Source organism: Lasioglossum baleicum, chromosome 4, assembly GCF_051020765.1.
Source record: "Lasioglossum baleicum chromosome 4, iyLasBale1, whole genome shotgun sequence".
Lineage (NCBI taxonomy): Eukaryota > Metazoa > Arthropoda > Insecta > Hymenoptera > Halictidae > Lasioglossum > Lasioglossum baleicum.
The window spans coordinates 3,968,950-3,991,274 of NC_134932.1; the positions used below are offsets into that span (position 1 = coordinate 3,968,950).

A 22,325-nucleotide genomic window follows, 5' to 3' on the forward strand; every position below is an offset into this window, starting at 1 on the left:
GACATTTTGACCAAAATGGTAACAGGTAACAAAAATCGTGGTTTTTTCCCCCCTCCCCAAGTTAGCACAGGGTCCTCGAGGTCGAAAATTCAGATTCAGATTAAGTTCGGAATACTTTCCAGGTAGACGCCCTTTTTCCGACCTGGCGACTGGACTATAAACAGTGTTGACAAGACTATAATATAGTTTACGGGACAAGCGTACTTTCACTTTTGGTTCTCTTCTATTAATATTATATTATAGTACATGCGGTTAGTTCGATAGCTCTGATGAAGAGTACTTTACTGTTTTTACCCCAACAACTACCAACTATACAATGTACAAATCGCAAGATAATACAATTCCAATCAGAAGAGCATCCAGAGACATTCCTTTCCGTTGTTAAGGGGTTCGAAAAAATGCTAAGTTAATCGTAAGTGCAACAAAATATATTATTATTAATGATGAGTTATATTCTACTAATTGGATAGAGCTTTGTTATAACTCCTCGGCAAGCGGTAACTGTTAGATGTTAGATACTGCAAGGGTACCAACATTGGATATACCAACATTGAATTTTAACATTGTCCTTGATATATGTTGTCAAGGTCATCGGTGATCCCGACTTTAACGTTTCGTAACTGTTGAACGGATCGTTGCTGCTAATTTTTTCGAAGTTTGGGTCACTCGAAACGATGACCTTCCCAACACATATCCAGGTCAAGATCACTCGACGGTGACACATCGGCTATGCCCTTGGTAAGGGTTGGGGGTTAAGAGAAAAACTCGGTAGCGTTTTCAAGATAGAAGATTCGCGATTCTTGCGCGCCACTAACAAAAGGATATCTACGCAGGGTAAGGGGGAACACAGGCCAGGATGCCTTAACGATGAAAAGATATCTAACCTGCAAAGGACTGCTGCCATTGCTGCCACTCGATGGACCCATGTCGTGTCCATGGTGGCTGTAATCGCTGCGTAGCAGATTCTCGCTCTGCATCTTGCCCTTCAGGCACGTGATGTACCTGTTGCAAAAGTCCTTGCACAGCTCCTGAACCTTCTCGAGCTCGAGTAGGTGAATCCGCAGCACCTGTATCGCTTTGATCATCTACGGCGGGCAGACCGTGGCATAAGAAACAAATCAACCACGCGGACCGATCGATTTTCTTTTCATAGTGTACCCCTCGACTGTCATTTCGTTCGCGCGGCATTGTCTTTGTTTTCGAACGGATTTTGGAAAATTGGATCCGGCACTGAACGTGTACGAAGGAAATATTCAATTATTCGGATGTGTGTGAAATAAGATAACAAGATATTTACATATTTAACCCTTTCCAGCTTGGAAACTTAGTGCAATCATTGCAGAAAAGTGGATGAATGAAGATTTCAAGGATACTCCAAGGTCAATGAATGGAGTGCTTTCAATTTGTATTCCTTCTTTAGAGAAGTCTATTATTTTGTGTAATTGTAATTGGTAATTGCAATTACTTTGGCTCAACCAATAATCGTAATTGTGAAAGGAGTAATTGCAATTACTTAACACGATCATAGTAATTGTAATCGAGTCTAACACTTACTTCAGTGTAATTGTTCTTTTAAACCACTAATTTTTATGTTTTGGACCATTTAACCGTTTTCTTATTGTAATTATAGTCCACTTTCGCACATGTAATTGAAGATCTAATTATCATAACTACTGACTCATGTAATTAATTACTGCCCGACTCTGGTTCGTAGAAGTCATAACAAATTGAAAATACCGTCGTGGGCTACGAAAGCTTGTCTAGAGCATTGAATGAAAAAGGTTCTGTCGCACTGTGTACGATAAACAGAAAGAACTGGGAATTTTCGATCGGCTTTTTGCGAAGATTAGTAGCGTCGAAATGGTTAAAGAGACTTACCAAACCGTCAATTTCGGGGTCATTGATCAAGAACGGCTTTCGGTCTCTTTCTTGGTGTTGGACGAAGGCCTGTATGTCCATGTTGAAGCTTTCGGACGTAGAGTTGTCCGAACTCTGGGTGGCCTGTTCGCATCTTTCGAAAAGTAACGCGAGTAGCGGGAATAGGGGATGCTTGTAAACTGCCCTTTTGTCCGCTTCGAACTGGGCCTGATCCTGATGGGTCGTGTAATCAGCCCCACTCGCAGGGTCCTGATCGTAGCCAGGAGTCACCATCGCTAGCGCCACGGCGGTGCTACCCTCTTGCATTCTGTAACACCATCTTGATCTTAGCTTAACGCTAAACGTGACTATTCTACTAATTAACCCGGCGTTGGTAAGGTGGGAAAATGTATCGTAAGTGGTAAGGTGGGGTCTCACAGACCCACCGAAATAATATATTGTATTATAGAAATAAATACCTTTTTCATAATTATTAGATTAGGTATTGCTTAAGAGGCTTGCAATTTATCAGAGTAAAAACGCAAATCTTTACAATGTTACAATCAATCTAAAATCTCTGGGGATGTGAGACCCCACCTAACTAACGCCGGGGTAAGTACTTCATAAAAATAAGCGAGAACGCGTCTATCCAAATTTGTAGCCATTTTATCATAATATATACCGAAAGAAATAAATTAGTCGACAATCCCTTCGCTTTCAATCGTGAACCGACAGATCGCGCTTTCGGCAATATAATTTAATAAGATTTCGAAATTTCGTTTCGACGCAGCGCAGTCGTTCAAAAGCCTATTATTAGGTTTCCGGAACGGTGTGAGGTGTTAAGTAACCGTCGACAGGCAAAGTGTTAAGTGGATAACCCTGTATTCGCAGCTGCATTGTGATAGCTACCTCGACGTATCATTGCCGCCCAGGTTTAGTAGCAACTAGAAGTAGCAATACCGTGCTCCAAGAATAATGCTATATCTACCTATCATTCCTGTCTGACACCATCCATCGTTGCCCAGATCCTACGGGGCCTCTGATGCAATGACCGTTTTAATCTACGCGGTAGACCTTATTCACTGCGTAGCTCTGGAACAAAAGGAGAAAACAGAGAAATCAAGCATACGGTAACGTCTCGATACATGTAACAGAGATGTGCACCGTACTTGTGAAAAATGTATACCCAATATACCGCTGTCTGCGTGCATCCCTCGAGGGACCCGAAAGATCAATAGCCAAAAGGAGTAAACGAGTAAATATGATCCAAGTTGTATCGTGTTGGGGATCATTTTAAACAGCGAACCGTCATAAACGTGATAGTCAAAGTGCCGTACAAGAATGGTCGAAAACGAAAAAGCTTTGCCATTGAAAAGAAGAACGAACTTCCTGATCGTTGAAATTCAGTGATCAGTAGACTGCGGATTTTATGCATTTATAACAAAAATTGGTACGTACAATTTAAAGCAGTGGACATATTTAAAACATTTAAGGACATCAACGTATTAGTTTCTGTTCAATAAAATAATTAAAACAAGAAAGAAATTTTTATGCAACCTCTGTGTCTTGGAATCAACGTAGACACACATTTTTTAGTTTACATAAAGATCCGCAGTCCGGTGATCAGTAATAACGAGAATAATCGGTTTAGCCCGCGTAGATTAAAATCGTAAAGTAGAGACTAGAATTGCCGGCGAATTCGTATAGAAAAAAGGAATGTTGGCGCGGAGGAGCTTGGGGATTTTAACGTGACCGGCGAACAATACGGTTTCGTTTATCAACGGTATGAACGAATATCATTTATTCGGGGATACGTTCGCAGGTATTTTGGAAGGGAAGACGCGAGTGAGTGAACGAGACGAAAAAAGAATGCGAAGGAGATAGAAGAGAATCGTCGCGGCGCGGCGCGGCGCGGCGCGACGCGGCATGGCAGGGAGAACCAAACGATGTGCGGCACACTGCATTTAAATGTCATCGTTAGACGGTCTCAACGCCATCAGCACTGTTGCTGGCACCAGTTCTGCTTCCCATTCCGAACGTTCCTTTTGAATTTTCCCCGATCCCCATACACGTCGCCTCGGTATGAATAAATAAAGTACTGCGACACTCTTGGTGACAAAGCAGCGACACCCAACGAAAACCGCAGCTATCCAACCGAATACACTTATCAGACGCTGACAACGGAAATTTGGTCAGCGAAGAACTTCAATTTTCTCGCAGATCGGCGAAGAACTTCTTTCCCTACCTTCTCGTGCTTCGCGTTTTCGTCAGAAGTTGAAAGAGTCACTCAAGCTTTTAATAGGTTCCGTTTGAAACACGGCCCAGAGAGCTGTTTCAAAAAACGTTCTATACAGGGCGATTAAAAAGAAAGAAAGATTAAATAACTTTATACAGTGTCGACAATCGTACAATTTGAACAAGACTTTTTTTATCGTAAAGAACGGAAAAGTAACTTGATTATATTAAATCTATCTGAGCAGAATTAAACATGCCTTGCAAATTAATCGAATCGTTACGAGTACATTGTGTTCAAGTTACATTTTATTACGAAGACAACAGGCTCTAAATAATAAGTAGAAATTCTCGACTGTAGTTCGGTAATAATAAATGCAAAGTAGCTGAGATTACAGTGTTCGCGAAGTCAATCACTGAACTCATTTAACGAAAATGATTGCCACCTTAAACGACGAGAGGTATGTCGTTTTCGTAATGGGGGGAAAAAACCCAGCAAAGTAGACGTTCCATGTCACTTGAATACCTTTACATGTTGCTTCCACACTTTGCAACCAAATGTTCTCGGCGTACGAAATATTCCCCGAGGACAACCTTAATATCACAAATTATTCGATCGATCATATGAAGAATATTGCGAATCACCCTGCACATAATTCTTCATAATTTCACGTAATAGCTGCGAATTTGCATCTCCAAATTCATTTAATAACGGGAAAAAGAAAATACGTGCCGGGTGCGTCGTTATTTGCGAACACCACGCCGAAAATACTTTAACAACGTATAAGTGATAAAAATGAGAATTACATTACCGTAGACTCTATTTCTGTTTCAGATTAATTTAAGACAATTTTCATTAACCTTTTCATATATGTATAATTAGGGTAAATGTTTTACGAATATTATTACCGTTGATGAATTAAATAATTCTCGCAATGCGGAACATTTGCAGTTCTTCCATTTCGAGAAATATGTAATTATATAAAATTATCCAAGAATGTATTTGAAAAAATGAGGATTCACGTTGCTGCTTTTGTAACTCTGAGATTACAGAATCAGTTAATGGGGTTGGAAAAGTTACACAGTTGTTGAAGAAGCATGCGAAGTATTTTCAGACGACAATTTTTATCCATTTTTACTTGACACTTTAATTCCTCTAACTAATTCAACATGATTTCATATTGTATCAAACACACGTCGAGTTACAACAGAAATCTGTACTAGTTTATACAAGTTTATACTAATCCAATGACAAAACTTTTGCCGACACTTTTCCGATTAAAAATCGTAAATTAAACATGTAAAAATGATCCAAAGGGTATCGTGTTGGGGCTCATTCGAAACAGAAAAAAATATATAAAAAAGAACTTTTTGAAAACCACGCTTATATTAAAATGCACTGAAAAGGAGGAAATAATTTGTTCAGACACTAGTGACTATAAATAAAAGCGTGGAGCGCCAAACGATGTTGACATAATCTTCGTGGGTGCTTCGAGCATGTTATATATCATGATAATGCTGTGGTGAAGAAAATTTTTGATCGTAATCGATCTTTTCATGCGTGGCTAAGCGAGGCAGTGTGCGACGGATAAGGGCAGTCGATGCAATGAATATTTTCAGTATTTGCCGATGTAAGAAGGGTAGGCATCTTTGTGCAACAACGTAACGTAACGTAACGTAACGAAAGAGAAAGAGACAGGTATGGAGGAACGGTCGCAAAGGGTGTCGTCGAAGGAAAAGAAGGTAGCACCACCCTAGCAGAAGAGTCAAGCGAAGGAAGAAGTAAAAGGAAGGAGACGAACGGAGAGAGAAAGAGAGTACCATTACTTGCAAGTGGTGCTTCCACCACGCTCGCGTCTTTCCGTTAAACCCGATATTTATTGTGCCGGTCGCCTCTCACCACTTTCATTTAAAAATATTATCGCTGACGGTGAACGGTCAGTGCGGCTCGTTCTCGCAGCTGTGTCCACGCATAGAATCGACTTAAACGCGTTCAAATTTCCCATCTTTTTCCCGCGTTTCCACCGACCACCCTCCGACGAACGCCATTCGTTGAAATAATAAGTCGAAATACGTCTTAACGTTCCATTCATTGCTCCGAGACGTTTTCCCTTTTATGCAACTGTACGGGAAGTTTCTTTTATAGGCTGCTTACGTAATTGAACACTTTATCGACGTTCCCAGAGGAAATTTTAATTCACTCTTTTTATTACCACCCTTATATTAACTTGCCGTGTTGTTGTTGTATGCGTCAAACCTTGTAATCGAATTCTAAATCTCCTCCCGTAGTCCAATCTCGCTGAAATTTGGTATATACACTTGCTTCCGATGACAATAAAAGTAAAAAATAATATATATAAAGTAACCTTTTTAAAAACCACGCTTATGTCAAAATGCACTAAAGAGGAGAAATTAATTGTTTTTCTAGTTCTCCATAAAATACCGAATCCAATTAAATGATTAATAATATTTTTTCTAAAAATTTTAAGCAATTAGTTCAAGATTTCTTCTGTTATAAAGTTAGTGTCGGAATAGATAGAAAAATTTAATATAAATTTAAATAAAATCATGAAATAAAAGCGTGCAGCACTAAACTATATTGACGTAATCTTCGTGGACGCTCCGCGCTTTTATTTATAGTCACTAATGTCATGATTTTATTTAAATTTATATTAAATTTTTCTATCTATTCCGACACTAACTTTATAACAGAAGAAATCTTGAACTAATTGCTTAAAATTTTGGGGAGAAATATTATTAATCATTTAACTGGATTCGGTATTTTATGGAGAACCAGGAAAAAAATTATTTTTTCCTTTTCAGTGCATTTTAATATAAGCGTGGTTTTTAAAAAGTTTTTTTTACATATTTTATTCCGCAACAATCACGTCCCTATGGATTCTCGCCCCGATATGGAATTTACTAGACTGCGGATTTTGTGCGAGCTTATGTTCAAAATTACTGGACGACACTTTTAAACGGCGGGAAGCTTCAGAGGGTCTAACTTGCCAAAGTTATTGAACCGAGAAAGAAAATGGTATTTGAATCGAGTTTGCTGCAATTACTGTAGAAAGATTCTATTATCCATAAAGATCCGCAATATAGAAATGACACTCCGTCGAATGCCAGGGTCTAATGGATAAACGAGGAAATGTTCCAATTCTTTGTGTGACGAATTGCTTTGCGGTGTCGCGAGCTTATCGACAATTCTGCACTTTATTCTGATTAGGCCATTGTTTACGATTTCGTTGTTTTATCTTTGCTTTTCGAGTTCGAAGATACGATATAAATAGAGTCAACGAAATTTAAACAAACACCTGTTGGCGAACAAATAAATATCGTACTCTCTTAGCGTGTTTTTCTCTTCTTCTTTAATCCTTAGTTGGTACGGTGACATTTCGTTTACGTAACTGGTATCGCGGGTTCATTCGTGAAACACTGATGCTTTGCATGTATATACCGATATGTAGACAGCGGATCTTTATGCGAAATAAAAATATCCTACTTGAACTGCAACAAACCGGAGTAAAATGACATAATTATAATTAATGCATTATGCGGAGAGAAGAACAGAAGTTGACTAGCAACCGCATAGTCAACAATTGAAACAGTTGCGGATCATCAAAGACCCAACGATGCAAACTGAGGGTTAAACAAACTATTGGTAATTTGAATATTGGGAAATTGTATTCAATTAACTCTAGCGGTGTGCTCGCATCATTGATTAATTCATGGTCGCCGCATGGACATGTGTTGACAGTAAAACTACAGTAACGAAACATTATAATTTACGAGTATGTATATCGATGTGTATGAAAAATGACCGCATAAATTGATTTGCAAATGTATGTCAGCTTTACGTGAAACTCGCGCGTCACAGCGATAACATGCAGCAGCTTACAAGAAGCAGATTAAGCAAGTATGTAATCATTTGTCAAAATCATTCGTTATAAGTCGCAGTATATATTGTTTTGATGCACCAGGCGTAGGAGTATGCGAACATACAATTTCGGATTCCGCGAACCTGTTGTAATAAAAAAGCGAAAAAAGGCACGTACAGATCGAACTGAGTAACCTCCTCCTTTTTCGAAGTCGGTTAAAAAATAGACTCATCGCAAAGCTTGCAGATTCTTTTCATTAAATTATTTTAAATCATCTCGTAGTCTGGTGATAATATCGATCATCGACCTGGGAAGGGTGGAACTCAATGAACCCCATTAACGATCTCAGAGACAACGATACAAGTCCCAGGTCACTGCTTACCGAATCAAATTTTTATTATAATTCTGATATAGAAATACCATCGATTAGTTGGACATGCAAAACATGCAAGAGTTTATAAACAAACAAAAGTACACAGTGTTTGTATACTTTTAATGTATTTTCAGTGTTGGCGATGTCACTTGCCCGCAGGCAAAGTTGAGGTGGGCGATCATGCTCGCGAGAGTCCGGTTACCCGCTTTAATGCGCCTTTTATTTTTCGTATAACGGTAGCTCTTTACCAGGCTACTATTATTTTGACATAAATTACCAGTGCTTTTTTATTGTTTGCTTTCCCGATTTTCCGCGTTGCTGCGCAAAACGCGAGGCACTCTTCTTCATTCTACTCCTTCAAACGGACGCATTCTATCGCTTTCGAATTCTTAGGCGACGCGATGGTATTTGAACACAGCTGTTGCCGGACATGAAAGCCACGCGTATGCTCTAACGAGTCGACGAAAGAGAGAGAGAGAGAGAGAGAGAGAGAGAGAGAGAGATCCGACGCGCGACGTAAGAAAAATACTTACTGTACCGCGGTGATCTATAATGTCCATCGAAATATCGTAATCGACGGAACGTTCGCGGTGTCCGCGTCAAGCTTAGCACGCTTTACGATCTGCACTTTTCTTTATGACGCTACACGCGTTCGAAAGTACTTGTGTACCTTTTATCTTGATCCGCTCTCGAGTTACGGGCAGTGGTGGGCAAAAAGCATTTCAAAACAATACTCGAATGACAAATACATTATCAACTATACATAATCTACATTTTTTCATATTTCATACTCACAAATATTTCTTCGAATGACCGATTTCAGATTTTTTATAATTCCACAATCGAACGCCTAACGCGCCGAGCCAACCGAGCTGTTGGAAACGTGATTGATGTTTCTAGATGTAATGTTTATACTGTAGAAATATTAATTAAATTGATTTAATTTTTTAATTACTTCTGTACAATGCTCAAGGTTTATCAGTGCCTGATAGACTTACAGAATAAATAGAACGTAATAATTTTAAGGTCAGCTTAGTTCTTCGCGGAAAAAACGTCGAAAAAATCTGTTTTTATTTTTTTTTAACGACGCACCAAACCAAAAAATTTGGAAAAATTCATGAACAATACTTATAACAATATACCGCTACTGTAAAAATATAAATGTTGTCACTCTAGAACTTCCATGTGAAATCTGCATTTTTTCGATTTTTTCGAGGTTTTTGATTTTTTACAAGCAGGATTTTCACTTTAAAAATCTGAAACCAATTGCAAAGTATGTATTTGGGTTCTTGACATGTGTCAGATTTTTCTCAGAATTTCTAAACGTCATTAACTAGGGAAAATAGGCCAAAAACTGATTTTTCGATTTTACCCCATAACTACCCTCCCGATCAAGATACAGGGTTGAAATTTTGCACAGGTTCAAGGGCATTTTTTACTATCTTATCCGGCTATACCCATATAACATAAGAACCATACCATTGCATTGTTTTCAACTCGATAAAATCATCAAGGAAAAAAAGTGTCTATGTGGTTTCTGTGTTTTGCAAATTGACATAGACAAGTTTTATCGTGCGTAAAAATTCGCGGTCTAGTGTATAAGTGAATGTGCAACGACGCGTCAAGTGTCGCGGGCAATTAAAAACGGAACAGTTCGTTCAAAGTTTAAACGAAACGGACTGGCGATAACTTTGGTATAATGATAGTGTATGTGCAGTGTGCACTTATCCCGTGAATAACTATATACACCGCGCGTGTAATGTGTCGATTTCTCGTAACGGACAAATAATTACTATGACACTGAAACGGGCAATTAGAAGCAATCAGGGAGCGAGAAGCGATAACTCGAACCGACAAAAGGCGACATGTTAATTTGTCGAAAGAAGCTACCGACTTTCTACGTCACGGGACACCGATACATTGAAAAAGGTACATTAATAATAATAATAAAAAAGAAAATGAAAGTTCAGATATTAAGCAACAGAGACACCGGCGATAAATTATTGAAATTACCTATTCTAGCCAAAAAAAAGTATATAACATTCAAGTATCGGATATCCTGATTTACTCTTACAGCTATAAAATACAGTAATTGGCAAAGAAGCAATAAACCATGCTTTTACGATCATACATATACATATACGAGACGAAACGAAACGAAACTTTAACCCTTTAAGTGCCAAGCAGGTTACAAACAGACGAGATTTATATTCCAACGAAAAGCCGTTTATTTAGTTCAACGAGAAACGCGTGAGGTCGAAACGCAAACGAATGTATTATGTATTACGAACGAGTGTACTCTAAAATCTATATGAACAGTGACTACAGACTCCCTCTTTCTTAACAGTAGCAAAATTCATGCCGAATCACGCGAACACTTTCCGCAATTTAGCACAACGATCTCCGCAACGGAAATTTCTCTAGGCACGTACTTTTTTATTTCGATATAAACAGCGGACTTCCGTATAACGCGGTCATAAAATTGTTTAGAAAGACTGTTACGCATATATACATCTTCTACATACGTTTACTGCCACACAAGATACGTGTTTACAGTCTTGTTAAACAATTTTCTCGATCGCGTTACACGGGAGTCCGCTGCAGAGATTTATTTATACGGCAGACTCCCGTACAACGGGATCAAAAAATTATTTGAACAATATGTGCGTGCACAGATTGCGGCAGTGCTGTTAAACAAATTGTTTCTTTGTATATTTATGGTAGATTTACCGGCACACGAGATACGTGTATGTAGTCTTTTGCGAAGAGTTCCTTTGATCGCGTTACACCGCGAGTCCACTGTACATTATAGTGTAATGTAATGGAAAGAAGGTTGATGTTTGAACGGCGTATACGGACGTGTTGAACGAGAATATTTCACCGCAAGAAACACACATTTAACGCGCGCACATACCGGCCTGGCACCGAAAGAGTTAATTATGACGAAGATGGTATCCCGGTGGGCGAGCGGAGTTGTTTACTACCTGTCAGTCATCGGCGTATTAAGCCGGCGCGGCGCGGCGTCGTGTCGTGTCGTGTCGGGCCAACAAACCGACGAAGAAAAGAGACTCGCAGAGCTAGAGAAGCGCACCGGATCGTCGGCAGGCGTTAATGCGAGGCCAGAAGCTGTTTTTCTTTCTCCCTTTCATCGCTGTCCCGACACGAGATAGCCGAACTGTCAGTCAAACGTTCGATAACCAATGGTCGACGATCCCTACTACCACAGCACGCCGGGGAAGAATCATTTTCATGCGAAGAGGGCGTAGCAAAAACTACAAGAGGCCACCGCTGCCGACGGCGCCGATGCCTCACTGCTGCGCAACGCTCTACCTATAGGGTGCTCGATAAAATTTCTGCGGGAAATTCGAGTTCGACTCGGCACTTCTTTCCAACCGCTACCACCTCTGCCAAAAATTATTCTCTGTTTTCATTTTCTACATTTATCAAACGGGGACACCAACCTGCGCATTGGAACTATTGGAAACGAGCACTGGCTGACACCGTTGCGCTTCTTCAAATTTCTGGTCGGTTTGTTAATCGATATCGCTTATTTTCAAACAATTTATTCTCTACAAATCTGACTACTGAGTGGGGGGTCGGAATAAGGCACGTTTACCCTAAGCGAGATATACGAAGACGAGATACACGAGACACGAAACCTTACACTCGATCTGAAAAATTCATTGCTCCTAATAATTAACATTTGTTATTTACCACGTGAACATAAATGTGAATTACAGAAATACATAATAGAAAAATGTCTTCATAGAACGTTTTATTTAACTCGAAGAAGAAATTCTATTATAAAGAGTGAATACTTCTCTGTCATAACTATATACATATGTACTGTCTTTCATTCAATAATTCATGTATGTGCAAGTCGCGCTGCGAGATTATATGAAAATGTACATTCCGTTATCGAAAGTTAACGAATAATATTTCATTGATCTAATACGGAAAAATGTATACAAAGAAGTTCCGAAGCACGACATCGCGAGCGAAGTTTACGCATGCGTGCCACGAAGTATGAGTAACAAAGGTGTAAAAGTCTTACCTAATTCATGTGCATAAGAAATTAATTTGATTCGAAATGTCGATAAAAATTCGAGATACATACAATACATAGTTCTGAAAGGCGAACGTAAAGACGGTTCTATTTTGTTGTCTATGGATGTTGGAATGATTTCTGAAAAATGATGCATACTTTTTTAAGAGATTTTATGGCTGATACAGAAATGGTAAGGTTATTGAAATTTTTGGGAACACCGATCATATGTTGCGGCGCGTAATGGTGGCGATTTTATTACATCCTTTTTTCCGCTACAAATTCTTTGAACGATTTCAACCGGTTTCCCTGACATGATGTAAACATCGATTCGCTCGGTGCACGGTGGACATGCTTGTATCGCAAACTTCTCCGTTTACCATTTGACGTAATTTGCTTAACATGCATTATTCCGTTCTAGATCAACATTCAAACAATTTGCTCGAGTTGAATCGATCACGATTATTGGTACAGTGTTAATTCACAGAAACTGAATGAAATTAAATCAAATCATCATGGTTGAAGGTCGTTATTTTTTCAACTTTAATCTTTCAAAAAATTTCTCTCATAAACTAATGGTTATTTTAATTATATAAATTTTTATACCCATCATTTAAAACACATCTAATTAATAACTCTATCAATTAAGTCTTCGCAATTTAAAAATCCAATAATAATTTAATGTGCATTAAAGTAGTAGGTTAAAGGATAAACGAAAGAAAACTAAACGTAATGAAGCATTAATAAGTAGTCATCCAAGACTCGGTACATCGCGTTAATGAGATCACATTTAACACCGCCTATAATGTTACACCCTTCATTATCTACCTACGAAGCAACGAAGCGTTGTAATATGTTATTTTCCTTGCGTACACTCTGAATTGAGTGGCGGATTTCTTTATTCAAAACCAAACAGTGCATGAGGAATATAGCCAGCATGCTCTGCGGATTATTTTTCTTCGCATTCTATGCCAGTTATTGCATTTATAAATGTAAAATATTTAATATCTCTCTCTCTCTCTCTCTCTCTCTCTCTCGGTGTTCCTCGATACCCGCGTCGAATTCAATTTATTTTCATATAGGTTAGAAGCGGCACGTAATTACGAGAATCTACTTATACGAAAGAGGAGAAATTATGCGGTACGTTAGATGTTCAAGATGCATTCAGAAGAATGTGTGATATGAGGTATTGTGAAAATATATATATAAGACGCGCATCTCAATTAACCGGAATACTGATTTCCATGATCAATCCAAATTCCAGCTACTTCAAAACTTTATTTATATAGAAAAATAACGTGAATCGTATTATGTAAACGTTCTACTTACACGGTCGTATGTATATTGAAATCGGTACAAATTACAAATCAACAATGCTATTACGTGTCGGTAGTCTGTCATAAGAGGTAATTAATCGCGTACATGCGTCGAGGGTTGCTTTTACCCTTGTAATAATATTCTTCTCGCTCGGTTTAAGAGGACATATAGGTACAAAAGAATTTCTTATGAAACGATAGAGTCGACGCGCGAATGACGTTACAAAAGGGTAACGAACATCACTGAAAAATTTCACTGAAATACAGTCTTCGAGATATTCGACGATGCAGGTAAAGTAGCATCGGGAATGGGATGAGCAGAGATCGCATGGTACGCATGATGTCATCTAAAAAAAGTTGCTCTCTGCAAGACCCTTGACAATATCGATCGTATCAATCCGCAATTCTGTCAAGGCAGACCGCGAGAAATGGGCGTTCACGGGGGGGCATTGCGCACAAAACAAGTTTTTCGCGTGTATCGGCGCACCAGGAACGAATAAACGAACCTAACCTCACAAATTCGCAGGTGCACTGTACTGGGTCCAACGGGGGATTAGCCGATGGGAAATCTGATGCACGATAACAGCTGTCTCGGTGACACTGTACCACGGCCGATGATCTTTTTCCGTGAACTTACCGTTTCGCGAGGCCGGTTCAGACGTTTCCAACGGGAGCAAAACAACACACCGACAAAACTGGTTCGAATGTGTATCCGAAAAATATTTCGGTCGGCGTGTCCAAGACTCGTTCGAAAACCGATCGTCCCTTTTTCCGTCCACGTGATACACCGCGAGAGCCGACTGTACTCATGTACCGACACTGGTACTACAGTTCACTGTTGCATTCAACACAATCGCGTCTGTTTACCACTGTTCACGTCGCACGATAAATTCAAGTAATCGGACATTTTTCAACATGCTTCTCCACAATCCCCCGTCTACTCCTTCCACTGACACGTCTTTTGTGACGTCATCGATTCAATACTTTTCGTGAAGGTTTTGCCTCGGTCGGTACACAGGATCGCCACGAGGTGGCGACACCCACGCAATTGCTTGTCTATCGCGGACATGTTTTAGACAGGTGCGCGATATTTGAACTGGACTAACTCGACAAAAAAATTCTCCGACGAAAATTCTGTGCTTGTCAGGAATAAATAATTGAGCTTTCTAATATATGATTCACGTGTTTACCAGAAGAAAAGTCATAAAAACAAATTTCGAAGGGCTCGAAAAAATAATGCAATTTAGTTTGAAGGAATTTATTAACATACATGTTCGTTAGACTCTGTTCAGAATCTTCATCGCGAGTCTGATACGATATTTTAGGTTAAGGGGTTAAGTCTGGTAATAGTAGCGAATGAATTCGAGGAATCGAGTGAATTCGACCTCTCGACGTATTATTAATATTATTTGAAATAGGGGCAAGTGTCTACTTCATTTGATTGACTGACAATAAAGTACTCAAATGTGGAGAAATGAAAAAAGAGAGTTGACTGCGAAAGGATAATGTATTTGGTAGATTAGAACGATGAATAACGGCGACTAGTGGTATCTTATCACCAGGTTCTTATCGGGGATAGTTGGTTTGATACAAGAAATCCGTTTTCAGTTCTCGGTGTCAGGTTCCACGGTTGCTCATCGCACGGTGAAACATGGATCGCCGATTGTTGCTCGCGTTCGTGCTCGCTTTTGCAGTTGTAAATTGCGAGGATACGCCGACGGAAGCTAGCCATTCTGTCACGGAAGACACGAGTATCGAGCCTAAAACGACACAGGAAGCTATACCGGCCGCGAAAGCCAAACTGCCTCGTTTGTGTACCGTTTGCAATTGTACAGGTACCGTGAAGACGTCTCGCAAGGATTATCGCGTGTTAACAACGTGTTCAAATATAATCCCACTCGGTTGCATTTCAGTTAACAAAGTACGAACAACAATTTTCTAATTGCTCCTTTAACAACAGGCGATGTCATCGATTGCAATAAAAGAAACTTGACCGATCATTTCGAAGATTCCGAATGGCCGGGCAACGCTATCACAGTGATGTCATTCGCGGAAAACTCGATAGCGCACGTGACGCCGTTCCCGAAAGTTGCGATAAAAAAATTGGTCCTGCGAGCGAATCAGATCACAAAAATCGACGACGCCGCCTTCATGAAGTTAATCAACCTCACCGAACTTGATTTGAGCCATAACAATCTTTCCGCAGAAAATTTGAAACCACCTGCGTTCCAGGTCAGCTGAAAATTACAAAGATACTCGTTAGCGAGCCGTGCTCTCGCAGTTTCGTTCGTTAACGTTAACACCCGTTCGATTCGTTTATTATTTTCTAATCCCTTCGATTGAACGTGCAATTGTAGTATCTGCGCGGAATCGTGTATTAGTCATAATCTGTTATCTTAAACGTTTGAAGTTTATTACACGCCTTGTAAGATAATGGATTTCCTCGAAGGAAATCCGAACACTGTTTTGTTGTAATCGCCAAACGTGATTCCGTTAATTGGTTACTCCATCGCGATACTCTTTTAAAGAATGATTCGCAAAATAATGATGAAATTGAATTATTCAATGAAATTATCAACGAATACCGTTTGCTAACTTTTCGACGATAATTTTTAACTATGTCTTATTTTATTCTCGTCATTTGCTGCGGACGTTACGTTTTGTTTGACGTGTTTTGCTTCAGATTGAAAATTCTTGAAATTTCTAGGGTAGGTTTTCACCACGATATTACGAGCCATTGACAAATTTAACAACATTGAGTCTGGCTTATAACAACCTGCATTCCCTGCATCAGGATCTCTTCGAGCATATGCCAAACCTAAAAGTACTTGATCTGTCCCATAATTTGTTCGAGCAGATTGATCAACGTACATTGCTAGCAATTACCACTTTATTGAATTTAGAAGAATTGAATTTTAGTTACTGCGGCTTAAAATCAATTCCGCCTACTTTCCTTTACAGTTTAAGGTGAGACTTTCTTTTATTACCACGTTTTTATTAACTTGCTTTCTTGTCTCTCTGTTTGTTTGTTTGTTCGATAGTGCAATTGATTTTAAACTAACTTCCCGATCAGCTAGAGCCTTGAAACTTTAAACGTAGTTCAGAACTGGATGACAATGCAATATTTTATTTCTAGATCTATTTATGTAGTCCGTTTGAATTTTCGTACGTTGGGGTATAAACGGTCTCAACGCCCGCTGTTCGTTCTCGCAACTGATCGCGTTTGTTTTCTATACTTATGCCGCGGTCGCGATACCGTCGCGGTCGGCGTTCACGCATAAAAAGCAGAAAATAATTATAAAAATTTTTAATATACCACGTTTTTAAGACGGCCTAAAAAGTATAAAATAATTTTTCCTAGCTCCGTACAGATAGTCCTGAAAATTTGTGATTGTGAATTTTGAATAGCTATTAAAATACGTGTAAGATTTAAAACGAAAAACGTGGGGCGCAAGATAATAGAGCGTAGGGAATAGCTGTGCCGCGTTGAGAAAACTCACACAACAGTTCATATCATTTGCAGTGCAATAAAATTGTTAGTGACTTAGGTGAACTATTCGTGCATAAATTATCTATTGCATGCGCCCCACGTTTTTCGTTTTGAATCTTACAAGTATTTTCACAGCTATTAAACAATTCACAATCACAAATATTTCAGGACTATCTGTATGGGGCTAGGAAAAATTACACTGTCCAACACCGTTCCACAACTACTGTTGGGTTGTTCTTATAAATCAATCAATCTTATAAATAAAAAAGAGTTGAAATTTGATGGACAGTGTTATTTTATACTTTTTGGTCCGTCTTAAAAACGTGGTATACATTTTAAAAATCTTTTTTTATTTAAAAATTCGGTAAAATCTCTTTGGTTTCTATCCGGTGTACGTTATTATTCCGAACATCGTGTTTCTGACGGTCAGTATCTTTTCTGCTCCGCGATCAGTTCCGATATTAACTGGTTCAATAGATTGAAACACGTTGATGATAAGAGGAACAGATATTGTTGGGCGTAGAATAGTTATTTTCGAGGCGAGGAGAAGGAGGAGAACTCGGACACTAAATGCATATTTGCCAATCGCGAGCGATAACGATAAATTCTAGTGACTTTCTACTGTGCAACACTTTCATAATATTAACGATGACTCACGAAACAGATTTCGAAATAAATTCTGCTTGAACCCCTTCGTTGCTTATCTTGTGAGAATCAGATGTCGAATACTTTATTCCATATAAAATTTCATTACATATATGTATATTTTATATTTTTATCACACTTAAGACTACCAGAAGGAGTAAATGTTTTCATTTAATCAGAATTATTAAGACAAAAATGTTTACTCGCTCCTCTGTACCTCACAATTAATACAGACACTTTTAGTTTCGCATAAACACCCGCAGGTTATTTACAGTTTATTTAATAGAGTAACGTTTCACTAATATCTGAATTAACCGACTTTCTTTAGGTATCTGAAGAAATTGAACTTGAGTGGCAATCAGATCACCGTGCCCCCGACCGATCTCGGCGAATCGCCGTCTCTGGAGTACCTTTACCTGGATGAAAACCCGCTGCAAATTATCAATCAGAACAACGCGTTTCCGAACATGTCCAAGCTAAAGGAGCTGAGTCTTTGTTGCATGCCACATTTGACTGTAATCGAACAAGGTGCTTTTTCAGGGCTGGCGTCGCTGGAACATCTGCGTATACAGAATTGCCCGAAACTGGAGACAATCGACGAATACGCCTTTGCAGTTCAGGTACATACAGTGACTCGAATGATAACTTTTTTAGCACGTTCGCTACCAGCATTTGTTTCGTTGCTTACCTTCCTTATTCGACAGTTTTATTAAATGCTACGTACCCAATTTTGGATTATTAAAACAGTTTAGCAGAAGAACGTCACAGATTCTCTGAAAACGATGCATTCTACTATGACTTTAAACAACGAAGTGCATAAAATTAATTTTACTGTTTTTAAGTAAACTGTCATATTGTACTATACGATTTGAACTTTTTTGGGAAGCTAGAGCAATTAGTTTACTGCAGGATATGAAAAGAAATTTTTTCAAAAATTGCAATTGGCCGGAATTGTAGAAAAAATGCTAAACGTTGCATTTTACAACCTTTTTATGTGGGCCTGTATTGAAAATTGAAAATTTACGTTTTGCAGATCTGTGCCAATGAAATATATTCTGAAAATTTCGTCAAAATCGGTCGACGTTGCAATGAGCTACAAAAAGATGGTAAAAATTGCAGATTTTCATGATTTTCGGCCTCCAATTGCAATAAATCTAAGGATTCTTACCGATTGTCTACCTGATAAAATTCACGCAGATCTACAAAACGTATTTGTTAAATTTTCAATATAGGCCCAAATAAAAAAGTTGTAAACTGCAACTTTTAGTATTTTTTCTAGAATTCCGATCAATTGCAATTTGTGAAAAAGAGATCTTCCGCATCCTGTAGTAAACTAATTGCTGTAGCTTCCCAAAAAAGTTCAAATCGGATAGTAAGATATTAAAAAAGTGATCGTCTTTTTTAGAGCGTCCGAATATTAATTCGTTTCACTGTACTTCTGTATCATAGAATATACAATCGTATTTTTAGTGACATTCAGTAATGAGTTTAAATGTTTCACACACACAATTTTTGTTAAGAACACATTCTGTTCTGGCCCGAAGTTGCTTTCGATATTTTTCAAAATCAAAATGTTGAGTGTCAAGTATTAGAAACGGGCTTGGACGATTTTTCTGGAATAATTTTAATAAGTCACGTAGCATTTTTACTAACTTCAATAAGTTAGCCCTTTGATGTTTTCACTATTTTCGTCCGCACGTTTTTCTCATAAACGCATAAATTTCGCAGTGATCTAGAATGAGCTTTATCGCGATTCAATCTTAAAAGCTATTATACTTGAAATGATTGCAGACGAAGGAATCCGTCCAACCCGAATGGCCGCCACTGAAGAAACTGGATTTATCGGATAACGCACTCCGATATTTGCCTGCGCATCTCGTGGGAGCGTCGTGGGATACGCTCGAAGAATTGGATCTGATGAACAACAAATGGAGCTGCGATTGCGATAATGAATATCTGGTAAGTTCGAGCAATCACGATGTACGGTGTGTCTGGAACATTCAACCTCATATTTCTCAACATTTGAAAGTACATTAAGAAACGTCGAGCTTAAAATATCATCGATTTTTCGAAGTTGGTCAACCGGATTCCCCTATTCTGAAATCTTTCGTTGCAGATTGGAACGTTGCTACCGAAGGAAGGGAAGAGACTAATGCGAGAGAACGTTAATAACCTTACCTGTTCAGCGCCACCGGAACACGCGGGGAAGACCTTGACTTCGTTGGCCAACAGGAAGCTTCGTTGTTTGGATATCTATGGTGCAAGACCCGAGAAAGATGCGACGATTCTTATCGGGGTGTTGATCGGTCTTCTAACTGCCACCCCCATTTGTTTAACCCTCTTCGTTCTCTGGCGTCGCGGATTCTTGTTCTGTGGTCCTTGTCCTCGTGGCCCTTGTTCTCGTGGCCCTGCGAGCTACTCCCGAGCTTTCTACAAGAGGGCTACCAACGATGACGACATCTGACGTATTGGTTCCTCTTCGTTGAATCTAGTCGATAAACAAATGTAAAATGTCGAGTGAGATACACCGACAATTATCGTCACTTTTTTCGATGTCTTTTTTAAGGTAAGTTTTCGCGGTCACCTTCAATTTTTCATGTTACAAAAAATGACACAACTGTCGTCCACGCGATAGGATTTAGAGAGCGCGCTTAAAATATTGACTACGTCACTGATCTCTGGAAACTGGTGTACGTGATATGGGTAACGTGGACCCCCCCCCCAGCAGCAGCATTATATTTTATTTAAGTTTAAGCTAATGACTATTTAATTAAGTTAACATTCAAATGTTTTACATTAAACTCTTAAGTTTGCAGTACCTTTCGTAAAGAGAAACTGAACGGTAATTTCATCGTATTTCTCATGTTCACCAAGTGCAAATAACATTGTGCAATATATGCGTAATATATTTACAATGTATTTTAGTTTTTAATATTAATTTATAAAACCATTCTTGTACACTAAGTTAAACGTAACGACTAAAATATAAATGTATGGAAAAATTGTTGCACGATATAATTTGACAGAAAATCGACAAATGATTCCAAACATTCGGTTGACAGGGTACATACTACATACAGCAGAACATCGATTAATCGGCCTAAACGGGAGACAGACAGATCGGATAAATTGCAACCCAGTGGATGATAAACGGGACCCGAGACGAAATTATTAAAAGCATATTCGAAAAGTAAAATACATAGCACGTTTATGTCACCGGGAATGTATTCCTCTTTACAATACAGCGTATGTATGTATGCATACGCACACTAATTTCAATTGACAACATGCGCTTTTGTTCGATACGATGTTAAGCTGAAAATTGTTTACATTGAACTTGCATTCAAAGCCGGGCCATTAGACCATAATTCGATGTGTTACGCAATTTCTTTGCTAAAATATCATAAAACTGCTCCTAATATCCGTTCTTCGGATGGAATATGATACAGCAAAAATCTTAGGAGCCTTCAGAAAGATTCCTACGCTATTATCGGCTTATTAAAATCATCACATCGAATTTTATAACGAATTAATTATTCGACAGGGGTTGTAGTATCATTGAGAAAAGAACAAAATGTCTACGCAATAATTTTGATCCGTATAAAAATCCGCAGTTATTAAATGAGGAAGGGAGGTTCAGATTTTTGTGCAACTCTATGAGCGCGCGCCGGTGATTTGATTCGGCGGTTAAAATTCGTTTAATCGATCCGAACTGAAAAAATATTTGCGAAAAACTGCAGTCGGTCGGGTCGGCGTTTAAATTGAAAGTATTCGATTATTGTTAAAATAATTCCGGTCGCGATCGCCGTGATTGTATCCGATTGAAGCGGCACGGGATACTGAGGAGAAGTCGGGAAAAAACATTCGACAGGGCCACGTTGTAACCTGTTTAGTAAAACGCACGTATAATGATGCAATCATCCGTAAAGCTGGACCCGTATTCATCCCTTGTATTAGAGGGCCTCTGCCACGGTGACGGCAGAAGGGAGAGGAGGCGCGTGCCGGCATTTAGACGGGGTTGCTTCCGCGATTATTGAGTAAATTAACGTCCCGGTAATTGTGTTACCGACGCGTGTCCATTCATCCGTCCCGTCGTTCCCTCGATGGTGGTCTAGAATCCACGGGCAGACCCCGACGTCGATGCCAAAGCCGAAAACCCGTCCGCAAGCTTAACGTTGCCGAAACTATCCCTACGGTGTTCCAGAAACCGCTTCCCGACGACAGCCGGGACTAAATAAACCCTCCGGGGACTTGTTAGGCCAAAAATGAGCAAGATAGTCCTTTTTTCCTCGGGATGATAATCGGGAACGAGTTTCCACGCTTGGTTTGCATCCCCTAATTGCCACGCTACCGAGATTCTTCAACACCGAAACTTAAACTCATCAATAGACTGCGGATATTATGGATTTATGACAAAAATGGGTATCTGTAATTTAAAGTAGTGGACATATTAAAAATATTTAAGGATATCAATGTATTAGTTTCA

At 39.1% G+C, this 22,325-nt stretch overlaps 2 protein-coding genes across 8 annotated transcripts in view; one reads left to right on the forward strand and one right to left on the reverse strand.

The window, feature by feature from the left end:
• Positions 1-14,484, reverse strand: part of LOC143207701 (homeobox protein PKNOX2) — a 24,791-nt gene extending 10,307 nt beyond the window's left edge. Inside the window, exons 1-4 of one of the 6 annotated variants that reach the window (XM_076421444.1) lie at positions 14,342-14,484; positions 2,846-2,949; positions 1,879-2,185; positions 885-1,085 (exon numbers count right to left, since the gene is read on the reverse strand). In XM_076421444.1, coding sequence (XP_076277559.1) covers positions 885-1,085; positions 1,879-2,185; positions 2,846-2,868 — 531 coding nt within the window. In that variant the 5' untranslated portion in view covers positions 2,869-2,949; positions 14,342-14,484. The other 5 variants (XM_076421446.1, XM_076421448.1, XM_076421449.1 and 2 more) reach the window with 5 other exon arrangements.
• LOC143207696 (podocan-like protein 1) lies at positions 10,008-20,957 on the forward strand. 2 transcript variants are annotated; one of them, XM_076421439.1, is made up of 8 exons: positions 10,008-10,272; positions 13,471-13,574; positions 15,313-15,539; positions 15,665-15,936; positions 16,412-16,671; positions 18,168-18,459; positions 19,631-19,798; positions 19,956-20,957. In XM_076421439.1, exons 3-8 carry the CDS (start codon positions 15,356-15,358, stop codon positions 20,301-20,303), a joined length of 1,524 nt encoding a protein of 507 aa, XP_076277554.1. In that variant the 5' UTR covers positions 10,008-10,272; positions 13,471-13,574; positions 15,313-15,355; the 3' UTR covers positions 20,304-20,957. The 2 variants fall into 2 exon arrangements, 1 of the variants encoding a protein (XP_076277554.1); XR_013008716.1 differs by lacking the exons at positions 10,008-10,272; positions 13,471-13,574 and having other exon boundaries at positions 14,570-15,539; positions 19,956-20,405; positions 20,475-20,955.
• The last annotated feature ends 1,368 nt before the right edge of the window (positions 20,958-22,325 follow it).

What these genes read in the sequence shown, in the direction of transcription:
- LOC143207696 (XM_076421439.1), top strand. Translation starts at nt 15,356, where the DNA reads ATGGATCGCCGATTGTTGCTCGCGTTCGTGCTCGCTTTTGCAGTTGTA. An exon ending in TACCGTTTGCAATTGTACAG is followed by an intron (nt 15,540 to 15,664) that starts GTACCGTGAAGA and finishes CTTTAACAACAG; the next exon opens with GCGATGTCATCGATTGCAAT. An exon ending in TGAAACCACCTGCGTTCCAG is followed by an intron (nt 15,937 to 16,411) that starts GTCAGCTGAAAA and finishes TGAAATTTCTAG; the next exon opens with GGTAGGTTTTCACCACGATA.